This window comes from Ctenopharyngodon idella, chromosome 16 (assembly GCF_019924925.1).
Source record: "Ctenopharyngodon idella isolate HZGC_01 chromosome 16, HZGC01, whole genome shotgun sequence".
NCBI classification, from domain to species: Eukaryota; Metazoa; Chordata; class Actinopteri; order Cypriniformes; family Xenocyprididae; genus Ctenopharyngodon; species Ctenopharyngodon idella.
Window position 1 is genome coordinate 24,341,324 of NC_067235.1, and position 19,394 is coordinate 24,360,717.

Consider the following 19,394-nt stretch of genomic DNA (forward strand, 5'->3'; position numbering starts at 1 on the left):
ACACATATGAAATGAAGAGAACTGGACTGGACTCACAACCAAAAACATTTATTTTGTAGCGAGCTTTTTTCAGCTCCTGACAAAGACTTCCGTACCATCTTGATTTGTGCAATATCTACATAGACATTTAAGTTAAAATAAAACAATATATAAGTGTTTGGATTTATGTATTTATTAAGTAAATAGTGAAAGAAAATAGTTGCTGTGTGAAATTTAATCAGGCATCTGTTTAGCCGGTCTATTGTCTCAACAGAGGTTGAAGGACCCCTGATGGCTCAACAGCAGCACGAGTGATTCTCTGTGGTCAGTAAAATAAACTAATCTAAAGTCGTTGTTCTGTTGTGGTATTTGTATTTAAACTGAGTAAAATGACTTTTTGTAATGGCGATAATGCAATATTTATGGCTGCGGTGTGCTTATAGCCACACTATTTTGCATACTGATGTAAAAAGCAATCATATCAAACGTGTATAGCTTATAGCATAGATCTACTGATGTAAATTGTTTTATGAACTAAACTGATAATATATTCTATGTACTTATTGCATGATGATTATTGTGTCGCTCTGTTTTGTTATCTCATTACCACATTTCATTGCAATGCAATATACATGAGAAGAGCTGGACCAAACTGTCCAGATCAGTCATTGCGCATTTTGTTTGCTGTGTTAAATTTTTGAATGCTGATTTTATTTGGAGAATAATTAAAGTATAATAGCTTATGAAATGGATCCTTATTACCTTTATAATATGTTATATTTAAACTAGTTTTTGATGCTTAAAATCCTTATTTGTGTTGTTGTATTTTTGTTACAGTTATTTTTTCTTTAACAACTGAAGAATGACCAAAAAGAGAAAAAGGCAAGGTGATTTCCAGAAAACTAAACTAAAGGTTGGCCTAAAGAAGCCAAAAGCTGACAATGCAACAGATGTCAACTTCAGATCAAAAACTATCCATTTACCAGAGCAGCTGAAGCATGGGGATTCAGGGCCTACCACACACAGGCATCTCAACATCAAGGTACATAAAACACAGTCTCACACTTTCCACTGACTCTCATCTTTCTGTGGTTAATTATAGAGGTGTAACAATACATATATGTTGCATTGATGCATCAATCCCATATTTTTAAGATGCACCTTTATTTTGGCACTCTAATGTTAGCCACATCTGCATTGTCACTGAGTTGTCTTCAAATATTTGATAAGTTTTAACACTTCATTTTTTTTTTTTTTTCCCCAAAACTGGAGTATTGGAGGATCCCAATTGGAATGCAGAATTTGCTTTTTCCAAAGATTCAGTTAAATGTTAATGTTATATTTTGGTTGCATTTGTGAGTTAATAAGAATGTAACATGTTGTGCAAAATAGGCACATAAATTTGTAATATTGATAGCAGGGCCCTGAATCTAATTAATTCTTAATCATATTACGGCATGTTTTCAAGGAATCTACAAATATTGTATCACCGGCAAAGAGAATCAATGTCAGATCCAATTGTGATAAAACGTACAATTTACACCCCTAGTTCATTATCTTTTTTTAATCATGCTTCCATTGTCTCTCTCTCTCTCTCTCTCTCTCTCTCTCTCTCTCTCTCTCAGGATCTGCTGTCCCAGCTGCACCACTTCAACAGTAACGTGAAGCAGGGAGCATTGGTGGGTTTACGGGAGTTGCTCTCAGCTAACCCTACTCTGGTTGAGCAGCATGCATCAGCGGTGCTCTCTGAGGTGGCAGCACTCTTCACCGACAAAGAAGGCTCAGTGCGCGCAGCTGCAGTACGTCTGCTGCGTTTCATCGCTCAGTGCATCCCCGCCGAACGTGTAGCACCCTTCTTCCCCCTGCTCAGTGCCCACCTCACATGTGCCATGACCCACATCTCAGAAGCCATCCAGGAAGATGCTCTCCGGGTCCTGGATGTGCTGCTTGAGCACTATCCTGGACTTCTGTCTCAGAGACATACGGTTCTGCTGGCCAATTTTCTGGAGCTCATCTCCCAAAGGCGGAAAGCTGGAACAGGGCTGGATAAATCTGGGAAAGGGGGCTATGCTTTGACTATCAGCACAAATCGCTCTGTGACAGCACAGCAATGGAGACTTACTGTGCTGGTCAGGTATTGTGCACAAAAAAAATAAAATTACAAAAAATTCAGTCATTTTCTCCCCCCTTCTTTCTGTGTATTTTGCAGTTTTATTATTTATTGTGCCATAATAATTTGTGCATGCACACATTTTCAGGTTGGGCAATTTTCTGCAGGCAGTTGTTGAGGAAAGACCTCTGGAGGAAGGTGTAACCAGTAGGATTGGCCTTGGAATGTGGGCTGGAGAGAAAGGCTCGGTGACACCTGTAGATGTGAGTTGGGAGGACCATGTCTTTGGGAAGGGCAAGATCCAAGTGTTTGAAAATTCTGGAGCCATACCCACTCCACGCTCCACTTACCGCCTGAGGTATGTTTATTTGTTACAGTAAATGAGTGCTGACTAATTTCTCTTTTCATTATCCGAATGTAATTCATATAGACCAATTGAATATAGCATGAAAGTTTTTATGACCTTTGATTTGGCCTGCCATGCAGTATATTTCACAAGAGGGAGAAAATAGAAAAAAATCTTCATTTTTAATTTATCTTTTTATCTTCATTTTTTGTTTTATTTTTGCATTTGTAAATGTAGAGAATATAAGTAAATATTATCAAACATTTTAATGCCCTTTTTGAGATGCTGGCACAGTAATGGAATAATTATGTAGTAATGGAGATATTTAGGCAGTAATACAGATGAGACACCCAAGACAAATTTTCTTACTGATGTCAGTCTTTTGTATGATACATTTCATTTTTTCTTTTTATTGTACTGAAAGTTTAATTGTAAATTTGCAAAAATGAACAGTATCGTAGTGATATGCTTTTTTAGTACTGTTATACTACTCGACCCTAGTACTGTATGAACCACCATTCTGAGACTTTGTACACTTCTCAGTTAAATCAAATGACAGAAAGGCCACATGTTTCCCGTATACAGCTTTTTTAATGTCTGTTTTGTGTAGGCCAGACTCTAAGCCAGGGCCTGGAATGGATAAGGAACTCTGCTCAGCTGAGACCGTGCAGGGCTTTGCAGGAACCCTGGTGCCTCTGTTGTTGGAGATCTGGGTTGAGGCGGCAGGTGGACAGCGCGTGCAGACGGACAGCGGCCACCTGCTCTCAGCCGAGTCCATGGCTCTTATGTTCCAGATCCTCACCATACTGCAGTTACTGAGAAAACTCACCCCACAGAGAGACCAACAGGACATACTGGTACATAGACTTACACTGCAGTGGCAGCATCATTGATACTATACAGCCAGGGATGCTCATATAAATCCTGTTTCCACTGTATCGTGCAGGATGTCTGGTTCCGGAACTCCTACCTGACAGATTTCAAACAGCACTTCATGAAAAACTTCCCTTACGGCCTGCTGGAAGTGGCAAGACTCAAGAAGAAAGCTGATGGAAAGAGGTGACCAAAAAGTCCATATGTTTTATTAACCGACATGATGTTGATAATTGTAAATGAATGAACCACAATTCATTTATGTGATTCCAGAAGTTTCAAGAACTGTATGTTCTTCAATAAAAACAATAGTTATTAAATAGAAAAAAAAGGTGTAAAATAATATTAAAAAATAAAAAATACATAGTTTTTAAAGTGTATACATTATTGCACATCATTATATGTTATATATTCTATGTTAAAGCAAATTGTGCTTTTTTTACTGAAATCAATTATCACCTTCTAAATATGTTAGATTATTTTAATATATTAATAATAACCCTGAGGCCTCCTAGTGGTTGAGAACTACTGCTTTATAAGAGGGTAATTCTCTCTCTCTCTCTCTCTCTCTCTCTCTCTCTCTCTCTTTCTCTCTTTCTTTTTGTTTTGCTTTCAGGAGTAGGCAGCAAGTAGCAGGCGAAACAGTTGCCGGGGCTAACGTGGAACCGTTGGCTGTAAACGTCACATTGTGTCAAGTTATGGTGACACTCAGTCTTAGGGGCCAGGATCATGTAGCAGCCGAAGACGCTGACTGGCTCGGACCAATCAGGGTCTTTATTAGGGAGACTTTGTCCAGTGGGAGCAAGCTGAGCTCAAAGCACCTGGCAGCCTTATTGGAGGTGGTGTGGAGGATGATTGTCACCCAGCGCAGCCGAGGTGAAACACTTTTCTTTATAGAGGGACAAATTATTGTTTTCTAATAAAAGTTTGCTGAATATAAAATGTGTGTGTGGATGTGTGTGTTTCCAGTGGTGACAGATGATCTCCTGCAGGCTGTGTATGTGCAGTACCAGCAGAGAAACCTGGGTGTGAGCGTCCGCACTCTTCTGCTGCGCTTCTTCAGTCAGCTCTACATTCAAGAGCATCAGAACCACCCTCATATTGCTAGGTAGGTGCCCACCACCCATTTTTGTCTGGACCTCAACCCATTTTTTCTAGCATCGATATTTTTGGCCTATCTGTTTAGTTGAGTTTATATTTACACTGTGTTCCAAATTATTATGCAAGTGATGTATCAGTGGGATTTCAGTACAATAAACATTCAGATTTTAGTTTTTTAAAGAAAGTGTTTGTTTGTTTTATTTCTCTGTATCTTTTTAGATAATTGGTATCAGTCTCAGACAGGTTTGTTAAATAGTTTGCCAGGTCTACCTAGGTAAATGGAAACCCTACTTAAAGATGTTGTTCCCCATTATTAAGCAAGTCACAGTTCTCATCCAATATGGGCAGGAAGAAAGATCATTCTGAAGATGAAAAGCATAAAATGGTGCAATGTTGTGCAAAAGGCATGAAAACGCTGCGCTCGATTAGTTTTTGTTGTGGGGTGTACTCATTTTTGCAGCACCCTAATTTGAGTAAAACTGAAAAATGTGTAATCTAAGTTATATTATTAACCTTACTTTCATGTCATAAGTTAAACAGAAGTTATATAAAACGTAGTCTTGTCAACATTTTGGAAATTGTTTTTGTTCATTGAGATATTGTTTGAAATGTTACTTTTCAAAGGGGGTGCACTCACTTACGCTGAGCACTGTAAAAGCGAACAGTGGTAATCGTGTATAAAATTTGGGGTCCATAAGTTTGTTTTTTTTGAGAAATTAATACTTTTATTTAGCAAGGATGAATTACATTGGTCGAAAGTGACTGTAAAGCCATGTATAATGATATAGATTTCTATTTTAAATAAATGCTGTTCTTTTGAACTTTCTGTTCATCAAAGAATCCTGAAAAATTGTATCACGGTTTCCACATAAATATTAAGCAGCACAACTGAGCAGCAAATCGGCATTAGAATCATTTCTGAAGGATCATGTGACAGAAGACTGGAGTAATACATTAAGCTGGAAAATAAATAAATAAATAAATATTTTAAAACCAAAATGATAAATTTTTTTTATGTGTTTATATATATTTTTAAGTCTTTTTTTTTTTTCTTTATTAGACCACACAGTCTTTTTAGTTGTCTTACAATTTTGACATTTTCCATGTATCCTGGTTTGTTTGTGAAATGAATTGTATTTAAGTAAACTGAAGACTCTTTTTCAGGCATCTTTTTATTGTTTGAGTCTAGAAATGTGCCTTGTGATAATGAGATGAGTCTGAAGTCTCCCTCTCTTTCAGGAGCAAGATTCTGGCGTGCTGGTTGGCGTCACTGCCGGTGCAGTTGGTTCTGCTGGGCAGCAGGAATCCTCAGCTCTCAGCGCAACTGCTGGAGACGGTGCAGCCAGCTGCTGCTAGGGGCAACAAAGACCTTCTGCAGAGTCTTCAAAAAAATGCCTGCAGTCTTTATGGTAATCATATATGCCCATACACACAAACAACTGTTTAGCATACACTACTAGCATACACTACTATAGACCTTATGTAGCCCCGCCCCTTTTCAGTGCTGAGCTTGTTGTGTTCTGTCTTCCGGTTTGTATATATTACGAATTTATGAATGAACCGCTCGTTTTGAAATTTTCCAGGTCTACTGACATTTATGACATCTGCTTCAAACATTTCAATGTTTATGATAGTTTTTGTTAGCTCTACAATAAGTAAATCCACTTTACCAGCTAATTACTCTTCAACAGCAAAGCCATATGCAGAGCTGCCTCAAAACAGAAGTTAAAACACACAATTCTAAAGATGGCTGCGTGCTTCTGGTGTATAAGGTTTATAGTGTGTGTGCATGAGAAAGTCTTGCGTAAGGGATCGGGCGGTAGTGAGAGAGAGCATTAGAGTGGTGGCGTCTCCAGTACTGTGTGTGATATAAGTGCTCTGTAGTTTTGTGTTTCGGGAGCACAGCGCTCTCTTTGTGTGTGTTAGCACTCATGACATCAGCAGCGTGCGTCAGCAGCTAATAATGTCTGTCTATCTGTGATCACTGACAGGACAAAACTCTTTCTCTCTTACTTTTTTCTCCCTCTCTTTCTAACTCGTATTCATTCCTTTACTGTTGAGCGTTAGCAGTTAGATAAATCTGTCACTAGGTGGAGCTCTTCCTTTTCTCATCAAGTTTCACAATCAGAATGAATGATCAATCTCAAAATAGAGCTGTCAACCCTGAAGGGTAATTTCACCATGGGCCAGGAATTTCTAAAGGGGTTTTTAAATAGCAGTCGTTTTTTTTCATACAAGCATTCGTAAGATTAGTACAATATTATTTCATAAATGTTTTTTTATTTTTTTTTATTTATTATAGAACTTTTCCAGGCTAAGCATATCTATTATATTAATGTGTTTCAGTTTATGCTAATCTGTGTTTGTATGTGTCCACGTCGCAGATCCACAGGAGGGCTGTGTGGTAGTGTTGCCTGTGGAGTCCCAGAAGAGGCTGGTTCAGATTCTCCATTTCCTGCCAGCGCTTCCCGCAGAGCTTCTGGCTTGTCTCAGCCAGGTCTGCAACACTGGGAGAGTGTCGGCTAGCCTCGCCACCACACTAATACGCACCATACACTTGAGGTATGAGGGTTATGACACATCAGCATGCACAAATGCAGTCCTAAAGTCTGCTTCCAGTGTGCTGCTCTGAGACATTTAGAACATTAACTCTGTTCTAAAACTTTACAAAAAATAAATGAAATGAAAGAATGTATCAAAATATTCTATTATTGAATGAAATATAAATGTGCTAGGTTTTGGAAAAGAGATTTAATTTAAGAATATAATTTAAAACAATACGTATTTCATACACACTCATGCTTTAGTATAGTTCTCGTGAGTCAAGCATTGCCAACATAATACTTGCCTAAATGGGGAAATAAGTGCATTAGTGTGAATTTGACCAAGACTGGTTATGCATGTGCAGCTCAGCCCTGAAGGGGAGGATCTGTCTGCATCAGACTGATATGTTTAAAATGTGACTCTGTTTTCTACGACTGCCGAGAGGAGACAGCAGCCTCAGAGTTTTCACTGCTAATAGAATCAAACAATTTAACCAATCGGAGACAGCCAAGCACTGTGCGGCACGATCAGAGGATGGCCAATTCTCCCACTTAACTCTGATTGGCCGTGACTGTTAGTCATTAACCGTGATTGGCCGTAATGAGGCGGAACGGAGCCACGAGTCACAGCACAGAGAAGCAGAGGTCATACTGCAGTTCACTATATTCAGAGTTATCGTTGACTTTAGTATACACAACACTTAGTATTTTGCACAGTTTTTGGCAAGAAGTTGTAACATAATACACTCGCATTAAAAAAGGGTTTCAGAAATGTTTTTTAGTGAGAGTGTCTTCAGGATAGGAACAAGGATGGGCATTTTGAGTAGTTTTGTTGTTGAATACTCTAACATAAATAAACTAGTTATTGATTTCAAGGAAATGAAGATAAAAAAATCAATAAATCTAGTTAATAATAATAGATATGATACAAAATCATCATGTTGCTTTATTCACAAATGCATCTTTAACTTCAACTATCGATGCTTTCTTAAAGGATTAGTTCACTTTTAAATAAACTTTTTCTGATAATTTTTCTCCATATAATGGACTTCAATGGACACCAAACGGTTCAAAGGTCCAAATGACAGTTTCAGTGCAGCTTCAAATGGCTTTAAACGATACCAGACGAGGAATAAGGGTCTTATCTAGCTAAACGATAGGTCATTTTCGAAAAAAATACAACTGTATATGCTTTATATAAACAAACGTTCGCCTTCTAAGTGCCTCCGCCAAAACCGCATTTCTGTATTCTCCAAAAAGCTTACGCTGTATGTCCTACGCCTTCCCTATTCAACTTACGGAACGAACGCGGCGCCAGTTACATTTTTTCCGTAAGTTAAGTAGGGAAGGCGTAGGACATACAGCGTAATGCGGTTTTGGCGGAGACACTTAGAAGGCGAACGTTTGTTCATATAAAGCATGTACAGTTGTATTTTTTTCAAAAATGACCGATCGCTTCGCTAGATAAGACCCTTATTCATCGTCTGGTATCGTTTAAAGCCCTTTGAAGCTGCACTGAAACTCATTTGGACCTTGAACGTTTGGTGTCCATTGAAGTCCATTATATGGAGAAAAATTCTGGAATGTTTTCATCAAAAACCTTAATTTTTTTTCGAGTGAAGAAAGAAAGACATGGACATCTTGGATGACATGGGGGTGAGTAAATTATAAGCAAAAGTTTATTTAAAAGTGAACTAATCCTTTAAATGTAGTTAATAATATGCTGCAATAAAAACATAAATAGAATAATTTTAATGAAATATCAAACAGACCTTACTAAGATGCTGTCTTCAGTGTTGTTGTTGTTGTTATTAAAACGAACTAAAACCAAAACTATTAAAAATCAATTTCGCTAATAAAAACAAAGCTGAAATACAGTAAAATATTAGATGAAAAACATTAGAAAATTAGAAATGTTTCTTTGGCAGCTTATTGAAATAAGTTTAAGCTAAAATACTAATATTAAAACTGTTATAAAAATAATCTAAAGCTAAATTAAAATATTTTAAATAGTAATGACAAAAGCACATGACAAAATTACTAAAACTTAAACTAAAATGACAATATAAAAAAGCTATTTCAAAATATTAATAAGTACTATAATAGTAAATCAATAATAATAAAATAGTGCACCTCATATACAAAATACATGTCTATATAAAGGCTTTATCACATTTTTATCATTTCATATGTTATTTAGAAAAACAAATGGGGACTGATCTGATAAGCATCCAAGTTTTTTTATAATTTTTTTTTTTTTTTTTTACTATTTGACTAGTCATGTATGATTGACAGAATATTCCTTTGTTAGTTCCTCTGCATGCTGAGGGCCTTAGGCTGTGTGCAAGTACATTTGCGTGTGTATCTTTGTGACATGCTGTGTCCCCACTGTTTCTTTTAGTCACTAGCCTAAAGCCACTCTTTTATTTGTGGTTTCTCCTTAAATCCTAAAGGGAGCAGTGTTTGAGAACACTCTGACTGTGTAACTTAGAGTCCCTGTGTGACGTGTGTGAATGTGTCATGGAAACACTGCCTTTCCTCTGGGCTCTCTGTTTGCTCATTAGAACAACACTAGTCTAAGTATGCTCGGACACCTACAGAGGGCAGTATTACTCTTTATATGAGACGTGGAACGATCGTCAAGGTCCCTGCTAAGTCTCGCACCGAAATTCCAAAACAAATGCTACGGCAAGTGAATTCACATCGACTGCACTTTTGAAAAAATCTGGACCCATGACAGGATTCCTTTGCGATAAGCCAAGCATCACTTAAGGCTGCTTCTGTTCATGGCAGAACTGCGTGACATGCCGTTAAGAGAGCCAATCCTCAGAATAACATGAACCGAACATTTTGTCCTTCACAAGAATTTAGCTTTGATCACATCAGCGAAATGAGACTAACTCTTGATGAGTTTTGAACAGTGGCCATGGGGTTCAGAAAGTGTTGTTAAACGTTGCTAGACAAGAATGGCTAATAGTTTAGTGATAAAGTGTGTGTTGTTAGATTAGCCGTGTGTGTGTGGCTGGCACACACAAAGAAAGTGAACAGTAGCACTTTTTTTCTAGGCGCATCTCTGTGTGTGTGTGTCTGTGTGTGTCTGTCCAGCCCCTTTTTACTAATGGGTTGATGGGAAATATGCCAATCAGTATGCATTAAGGAAGTCCAACACATGCTCATTCCACAATCACAAGAGAAATGAAATCAAAACAAGTAAAAGATCAGATATTCATTCACTTTATTGGCCTCGAGGCTGATCCACATCTATAAGGGAGAATCATAAGACTGCGTGGATTGTCCTTGAATAGCTTTAATACACACACACTGGTTCTTTCTGATTTCCTTCTCAGAAAAGCGTGACTATAAAATGGTCACTTCTAGCAATGTCTTGCCATTAAATTCTTGCTAAAGCCTAACACACACATGGAAGCAAAGCATCACATAGAGCCCATGTTAGACTGACTTGACGGTCTTGTTGGTGGCCTCTTGGTTCTCCTGCCTTCTGTGTTTGATCACAGCAATTACCTGGGTGATTTTCAGACTTTAACTGTTACAAACCAGCTGAGAAATTGTTACAAAATATTATTGGTACTTCATTTGGCAACATTTACCATCATGCATACATTTCATAGCCTAAAGGGGCTGTGTGTGATGTTAAAACACTTTATTTTCCTCTAGCCTAGCTTAATGTGCAGAGACTGAGCTGTTAACAGGTTGGCTTCCTCGAAGAGTGTAACCCCACCCCCACCCCCCAGTGCTGCTAGTGGTGTGGAAATGATGTACTTCACCTTTAATGTTTATATAAATATGTTTATATATTTTATATATACTCTACCACTTAAACAATTGGGGAAAGAGTTTTTTTAAAGAAGACTCTTATGCAAATAAATGCCAGGCTGCAATAATATTGGTAAAATTGTAAAATATGATTAAAATAACTTTTTATTTTAATACAGTTTAAAATGTCATTTATTCCTGTGATGGCAAAGCTCAATTTTCAGCATCATTATTCCAGTCTTCAATGTCACATGATCCTTCAGAAATTATTCTGATGATTTGCTGCTCAAGAAACATTTCTTATTATTATCAATGTTGAAAACAGTTTTGCTGCTTAATATTTTGCAGAAACAAAATACATTTTTTAACAAGTTTTTTTTTTTAAGAATGGATCTTCAAAAGAATAGCATTTATTTAAAATACAATTCTTTTGTAACAATGTTAAAATCTTTACTGTCACTTTTGATCAATTTAATGTGTTTTCTGACTAAAAGTTAAAAGAAATTAAAGTCTTACTAACCCCAAACTTTTGAATTGTAATGTACATTTAAATATATATGCTTTCAGTGTTCTTTTCTGTCATGTTAGCTAAAAAAGGATGCATCAATATTCTAGTAAGTCGATAAGTAATAAATAGTGAATATTAAAAATCTGTTTTGTCTCAAAAAATAAAACATACAAAAACCTAAAATCTTAATATAGCATTCATCCCTGTAAAAAACACGATCCTGTGCTTCATGAATGTTTTAAAATCTTAAGGAACAGTAAGTGTTGTCTGTCTTATTGTGAGGATGACCCTAGTGTTGCCTTAATACCGTGAGTGTTCTCATTTGCTGAAGGTGAGTGTGTATGTGGTGGGGGGTTGATTTCAAAGGAAATGAAGGATCTCAGATGGCCAGTATTTTTAGACTGACATTCTCACCACACGCACACACACAGGTACAGTGTGAGATGTGTAACGGGAGAGCGGATCAGTGCCGGACCACTGCACAGTAATGCGTGTGTGCTTCCCCACAGGTCTCCTCTGAGTGGCTGGTCGAGCAGTTCACAGGATGTGCCAATAAAGGATGTAGATTACCTCAGTTTCTTTTTCACCACACTAACAGGTGCGCGCACACACACACATCAGACATCACATTCAGTGATACAAGTACCGACAGCATGCTTGATATTGATAAAGCAGCGTTCCCATGATCCTGTGCTTCAGGTTTCTCCTCTGAGATGTTGCAGGCCCTGCAGGACACAGATGAAGATGGCCTGTTGCCCTCCTCCACACTCTCACCCCTCAGTGTGTTCGCTACCACCCTGGAGCAGTTTCTGCATCATTGGGATGTGGTGGAGGTGATTCTCTCTTTCTTTTATCTGCCAGTCCCTTTCTCCACTTTCAGCTGCTCCAGCATGTGCGTTATGTCATTTGTTATGCTGTCAACCGCTGGCGTATGTTTCTAATCCTGTTGTCATCCACTCTGTCCCCTGTGAGCGTCCCTCTCCTCTCTCATCTGCTCTGTCAGTTAGTCTGGCTTGTGTCAGTCATTTGGTTGTTCTGGTGTCAGTCCACTCGCCTTTCTGCTGTCTGTTGAAAGCATTTACATTACACACATTTACCTGGCACAGCGTTTTCAGCATTAAATCATTTTCCTGTCCAGTGCTTAATTTTTTTGGTTCACAATTAATCACATATGTGAATGTTTTCTAAGAAAAGTTCCCATGAAAATTTAGATGAAAATTTAAAAAGACATCACATTATTGTGAAAGGCAAAAATAATTGAATAAACATTAAATAAAGTGCCTTTAGAAGTCAATATGAAGAGTTCAGATGCAAAAGCCGCTAAACACCACCTCCGTCAAAAATTAGATGATGATATTGAGCGAATGCTCTCCGCACATAGTATACGTTCATTAAAAATACTTTTGCTTTAAATCCGCTAAATCCCAGCGTCAGCCCATTCAGAAATGCGACTAAATGCCACTTCCCTTTGTCAGCAAAAGCCTCTAAGTACACTAAAGAACTAATTGGAAGACGCAAATCGAATCATATGATTTCCAGATGAATGACCGTGTGCGTATGAGCCGGCTTTCAATTGCTGAGCTGCAAGTTTTTATCATGTTTTGTCCGTCATTACAGTGGCAATGACAGGATTTCGCGAGTAGCAAGTAAACACAACAGTGTTCCTTTTGCTGCTGTAAAACTGACAGAGAAATGGCCGTTTTACTATGTCTCATTGTCCAAAGAGGTGGACTTAGAGGTTTTTGCAGAAAAAATTAAGACCAATGAATTGACTAAAGTGACATTTTTGAAAATAAGGCATTTCAGTTACTGACTAATAACTTTTTCATTAAAGTGAAATTACTGAACCTAAACATAGGAGCCTGGTAAAAAAATGCTAATTTAAAGGAAAACATGTCAGACAGACTTAAGGTGATGATACATGGTGCAACTTTCTGAGCAATGTTGCAGAGCGATTTTGCTTGGGCACTTTCCCATTGATAATGGGCAACAAATTTCAATCTAAAGTATCCAGATAGAAATTTGTTGCCCATTCTCAATGGAAAAAAAAGATTGAAAAAAAATTGCCCTGCAACATTGCTCAAAAAGTTGCCCGTGTATCATCACCTTTTAGACGTTTTTGCAGTGGAACTCTTCATATATTGATTGGGTTTTTTTGTACAGTATTTCATCTGTGCTATTTTTTTTTTTTTTTTTTTTTTGTCAGTTTTATTCATTTTTAAATTAATTCAGTGTTAAAAGTGCTTCTCAAAACTATTGTTACATTGTTGCAAAAATGTGTAACTTCAAGTTTGAAGCCAAGAAAATTCCTTTATACGCAATTTACGTACAGGTCAGGGGCACGGTTAATTTCGTTAATATTAATGTAATTTTTTCATAATTAATCACACCAAATTAATGCGTTCAATTGACAGCTCTAATAGCCCCTAAAATGATATTTGCGGAAAAAAACCCTGAGACTTTTGTGTGAAGAAGCTTCAAAATAAATTTTCTCGCAAAACTATATTTTTTGCGCAAAAAAACTATTCTGAAACTTTGTCATGATATACATTAAAAGAAAACAGTAACAGTATTTTCCTGTGCTCGCTAGAAAATTTGTTTGTACACTTTTTTTTTTTGTACAAGTTTTTCGAGCATGTGAAAAAAAACTTCGTAAACCAAGCAGTGTTTTGCATATCATGAAAGGCCCTGTTTCCACCTGGTATTAAGATGCATTTTGGTCGATCGGATCACAAGTGGATGATGCTAAATACAGTTGTAAACGGGGTGTAAAACATTTTAAGCTTGTCCACTTTTGACCACTTCCAGAGGTAGTCAAAAACGCATTCAACCGGATTGCTTTCGTAGTAGAAACGGTCATGTTGTTGAATGTGTTCAAACAGCCACAAAAGACCACCTACTCTCAGCTTACTGACACAATAAACATTATGGCAAGCGTGCGAGTCAGACGGGATTTCAACTTTGTCGGCTGAAGACCCAAGTTTGGTTTGAAGATGAAAAATGTACCAAGCACAATGTTCTCTCACCATTCCTGATTTCTAACGTTCGGCATAGTCTTGCAGCTGTCAGAACAGAAATGAAAGCTGCTGCTCTCAGTATGTTTTTCAGTCGTCTCTGGGGGCGTTCATATGTAAATTACATGAGATTATTTTGTCCATTAGATCGAAAGATCCAAAAAAAAAACTTTACATTTACCCGCCCATAGACCGTCCCCTCGAAGAAATCAGGAAAGTGGTTGAAAGTGGACAAAAGAAAAATGGCAGGTATAAACGGTATGTGTCTCCCTCGTCCACATGTGATCCGATCAACCAAAACACATCTTAATACCAGGTGTAAACGGGGCCAAAGAGATATGAATCAGGTCATGTTGTTCACCTTAATCGCATCGTCTTTTTTCATGCCAACCTTGTGCAATTTTTAACTTCTACCAAGAAGCAGGTGTTCACTTGAATCAGCGTAGGGCCACTTGGGTTGTTATTCCACGCACAAGTGTGTTTTAGTTTCCCCCTGGAGATGGTCAGTTCGTTGTGCAAGGGAAGGTTTATCGCATCACACCGGTGTAGGTGTCTCCATATTTCAATAAGGGCTGGTTATCAGAGCGCTCCTGGCTAAAGCAAATGCTAATGCCAGCCAGCGGACACCATCACCACCTGACATTTTACACGGAAATTAAAACCCAACAAAACCACACCCTCAGGCCAGGGTCTGACTCTCACTGCCCCCCTCTTTTTACTGCACACACACAGCTAATTCCTCTATGCAATTTTCTCTGGACTTTCATTTTTTGTGTCCAAGTCAATCAGACAGTATAGGTGTAGAGGGACGGCTGGCATCTCAGTTGATACGGTAATGAGGAGTGACGGGGGAGATGATGCCAGCAGGTGAGGCTGATGGAGAATAATAAGCCTTAATGAGGAAAAGCGCCTGATTCCCTCCTCATGTACACAAGCATAGGACATGCTTTCTCTGAGCTCAATCACTTACCTTGCGCTTAATTAGAAATTATATTTAACAGTAAAATATCGCCTTACAAAAACACATTTAGCATTTTGGTTAGATAATAAAACTTTTGGTATAAGTTAATTGCATTTTCAACCTTGTGGGAAAAATATTAAATAATATTTTTAAACTGTTGGATAGTTTTTATTATTTTTAAGTATTATTATTATTATTATTTATAATTTGAAAGAAGACTTGTGTTCACCAAAGCCCAAAGTATACTTGGTTGTTCACATTCCATAATTTTCATCATTAGGAGAGTAAGTGAATGTCCACACAAGTACAACAGTGCATGTAAGAGTGACTTGAGCACTTGAAAACAAAGTCCTCTAGATCTTGGAAAGATGCCTTCGGCACGTGCGTACTCTCACGGCCACTTGAAAAGCTTGCGCACAGTTGACAGAGCGGAATGCGGAAAGTATACCAGAGCCTTAAGGCTGCATTCATTTGATCCAAAAAATCAGTAAGAACAGTAATATTGTGAAATATTATTACAATTAAAAAAAAAAAAAAAAAAGTATTCCTGTGATGGCAAAGCTAAATTTTTAGCAGCCATTATTCCAGTCTTCAGTGTCACATGATCCTTCAGAAATCATTCTAATATGCAGATTTGGTGCTCAATCATTAATAATGGTTCTTATTATTAGTTTTTACTACTTAATATTTTTGTAGAATTTTTTTTTCAGGATTCTTTGATGAACAGACTCTTCAAAAGAATATATAATTTATTTGAAATAGAAATCTTTTGTAACTTTATAAATGTCTTTACTGTCACTTTAGTTAAATTTAATGTGCCGTTGAATACATTTTTTTTTTTTTTTTTTTTTTTTTTTTTTTTTTAAATAAATAAATGAATACATATTCTACCCCAAAAGACTAGAGTAATGGCTGCTTAAAAATTCATAAAAATAAATTGTATATTAAAATGGAAAACAGTTCTTTTAAATAGTAATATTTCAGAACATTACCATTCTTTCTGTATTTTTAAATAAATAAATACAGCATTGGTGAGCAGAAGAGACTTCTTTGAAAAACATAAGTTATTATTCTAAACTTTTGACCATAGTGTATGTTTTTTGTTTATATTCCATTTTTTACATTGTAAATAAGATCAATTTTTTATTTATTTTTTTTTTTGTCAGCTCTGCTGGAAAATCTTAATGTGCTAAAACAAAAATGTGCTAAGAAGTGTGCTTCTAATCCTATTGGGATTTCACATAACACTCTTAAAGAAAATTCTCACTTACTGTTTCTCAGATATATAGCTTGGCAATTAGCATCAAATTACGTTTGAGTGGTGTGTGTGAGAGAGCGAGAGTGCATGGCTGCTGGGGGTCCATTCCTTTATTGCCAATCAGGCGTCTCTAATCTAAAGCATGCGTAATGTGTTCTTAACACTGTTAGCCTGATTAATGTCTGATAATAACCTGCTCTGAATGACATTCCGTTCTGCCTTCATCTATTTAATCTAATCTGCCCTAATGCTATTAGCACTATTAGATTTCTCACACACATACACTCACACACTTATTTATTGTTTGTGCTCATAAAATATCAGTTCAGAGAGTGGCAGGGTGTCGCTAATCTGTCCAGTGTCAACTTCCATTACAACAGACTGGCCGTAGTGGTGAGGTCCAACCCTTTGAGCCTGTCACTGTATATATATATATGTGTGTGTGTGTGTGTGTGTGTGTGGTGCTATAGGATTCTTTGTTCTCTGCAGACTTCTCTTTTGTCTGGGCCTGGGGATTTATTTTTGTCTGACCTAAACCGTGCGTGTGTGTCAGATGTTAAGATGTTGTGATGTATAATTCAAAGGTTCTTTGTAGACTGAGATAGAAAAAGTGTCAGCTGTCTCTCAGCTTTCAGTCTGTGAAATGACTCTCTTCAGAAGATGTTCCTAAAATCTGTTTATCTTCATTTAGTCTTTTTGCCTAGCTTGATACTCTTCAGAACATTTTGTTTGCTGTCTTTACATTAAAAGGCAGATGTACAAAGACTTGATTAATGATATGTTTATTAATGATATATATATATGTTTTACAGTAATTTTTCATTAATCAAGTCTTTGTACATCTGCCTTTTAATGTAAAGACAGCAAACAAAATGTGTGTTAACCTACCTTATCTAGGTAAGTTGACTTACCTACTCAGTTCATAAACATTTCTACACTGTGTTTATAGGTGGTGTGTCACTGCCTGGATACCCTAGGATCTCGTGCACAGTGTTTTGATGTAATACAGAATGCCATCATTAAGAATCTGGTGAGTGAACATGTGTTTTTCTGCTGAATGTTTTGCATACGAGTGGGCAGTGGAGCCAGACACAGTTTGTGGTAAGACTCTCTCCATCTCTTTGTAGTGTGGACTCGTCGTGGTGCCAGACTGTGTGTGTGCAGCGATTTTAAGGTGTGTTCCCCGATTACTGGATGTCAACTTCCTGCCCAGCGACACACTCCTCCACTTCCTGTCTGACTGTTGCCTGAGCATGCTCAATCTGCTGCTACAACTGGAGCAGAGTGCCCGCAAGAGGTGTGCTCACAAACACGCTCACACCCACACACACACAATATTTGCATAGAGTAACATTTATACACCACAAAGTGTACACAAAGAAAGACTATTTGATAATACAGCAAAGACAATTTGGAAAACAGGACTGGGGAAAGTCCAAAAAGGCCATTTTCATGAAGAAAGCAAAATTAAAAAGAAACCATTTGAAAATAAAGTTACTTGTTTTTGTAAGCAATCTCTTCAATCAGCAATAGTATATAAGTGTCTAATTATTTTGTCTGTAATATGTGAGAAATGTTAATGACAATTACTTTAAATAATAAATATATAAGTATTATTTATTAATATATAAACTAGTTATTAATATATTTATTACATTTTTGCCACCTTATAGCACAAAGGATCTAAGTTACAAACTGGGGCTTGTGGTTAAAGTCACCATGAAATCAAAATGGACAATTCTTGTGTTTTACGGAATATTTCAGTATTATAAATGACATGTCAGTGCACATCTTTATTTGAAGAAAAAAAAAAATTAATTCATGTGCACTCTTTAATCGAAATATCTTTCCCTCCCTCTTGCTGTGACATTGTGAGGACAGGACAACCTGTCACTCATGAGATCACAGCAATTGCAAACCAAAACAATGAACCAGTCAATTCCCAGTGGACAAAGACAAGTCCCGCCCTACATTTTTTCTTGTTTGAGAAGCTGTTTTTTTTTTTACTCGCAATCATGTCACAATAGGGATGAAAAGACCATTGCAAAGAAATTGGTGGTCCATGATCTAGTACTCAAAACAAAACAAAAAAACTGTTATCAAAACTTATGTTTATCTCTCCTTCAGGGATGCCGTGTGGGAGGCATGTTTTGCTGCTTTGAGTACGGTACCGAGGCTCCTGCGATTGGTCTTGCAGTCTTTTCGTGTGTGCGACCTGTGTGAGGAAGAGCTCCCCGTGTTGGCACAGATCCTATCATTACTTCTTCAGCATACTCAATTACGCAACCACATGATGGCCAACGCCAGTCTACTGCAACACATCATACAGGACTTAACGGTAGCAAACACATATATGGTTCCTCAAGAACATTATGGCACAGCAGAATATGTAATGCATATGATTGCGTGTATCTGTTTTAACTTTGCTTCAATAGATGAAACTTGCTTCAAATATTTTACATTTTTGTTTGTTTTTGCAGCATTTCTATAGTGGAGAGACTCGAGAGCAGTGGCTGACTGACTTGCTGTATTGCTACAGTGTGACGATGTCTGGTCAGCGGGCCAACATGGCCATGAGGGACATCTATTAACCGCTGACTCTTACAATATTCATTGCCACAACCTTTATGTTCTTTCTTTTTCTGATTCTCCAGTCTTTTGTACAAAATTTAAAAATAAACATTGTGATAATGAATTGATTAGTTTGGTTTCAGATTTATTACACATTTATTAATACAGACCTGGAGGTTTTTTGTTTTTTTTAATTACCCACTGTTTTTGTCTGGTAATCAACTGAATTCTAAGTGGTATAATAGAATTTACTCAAAGCAACTGGAACACAAACAGCTGCTGTTTTAAAAGTTTCTTAAAGAATTCTGAATTTAAAAATGGGAACAAAAATTGGTTATAGGGTTCTTTTTACACTG

General features: G+C 37.2%; 2 protein-coding genes across 2 annotated transcripts in view; one reads left to right on the forward strand and one right to left on the reverse strand.

Annotated features, from left to right (window-relative positions):
- Positions 1–72: 72 nt before the first annotated feature.
- Positions 73–19,162, forward strand: tex10 (testis expressed 10). The gene is made up of 16 exons (XM_051866145.1): positions 73–303; positions 817–1,021; positions 1,605–2,113; positions 2,238–2,447; positions 3,046–3,292; positions 3,382–3,494; positions 3,925–4,184; positions 4,278–4,416; positions 5,649–5,818; positions 6,794–6,971; positions 11,744–11,832; positions 11,934–12,067; positions 17,417–17,497; positions 17,595–17,764; positions 18,595–18,805; positions 18,948–19,162. Exons 2-16 carry the CDS (start codon positions 842–844, stop codon positions 19,056–19,058), a joined length of 2,802 nt encoding a protein of 933 aa, XP_051722105.1. The 5' UTR covers positions 73–303; positions 817–841; the 3' UTR covers positions 19,059–19,162.
- invs (inversin) overlaps positions 12,121–19,394 on the reverse strand; it is a 40,778-nt gene continuing 33,504 nt past the window's right edge. Inside the window, exon 18 of the mRNA XM_051866143.1 lies at positions 12,121–12,299. Coding sequence (XP_051722103.1) covers positions 12,253–12,299 — 47 coding nt within the window. The 3' untranslated portion in view covers positions 12,121–12,252. The remainder of the gene's footprint in view (positions 12,300–19,394) is intronic.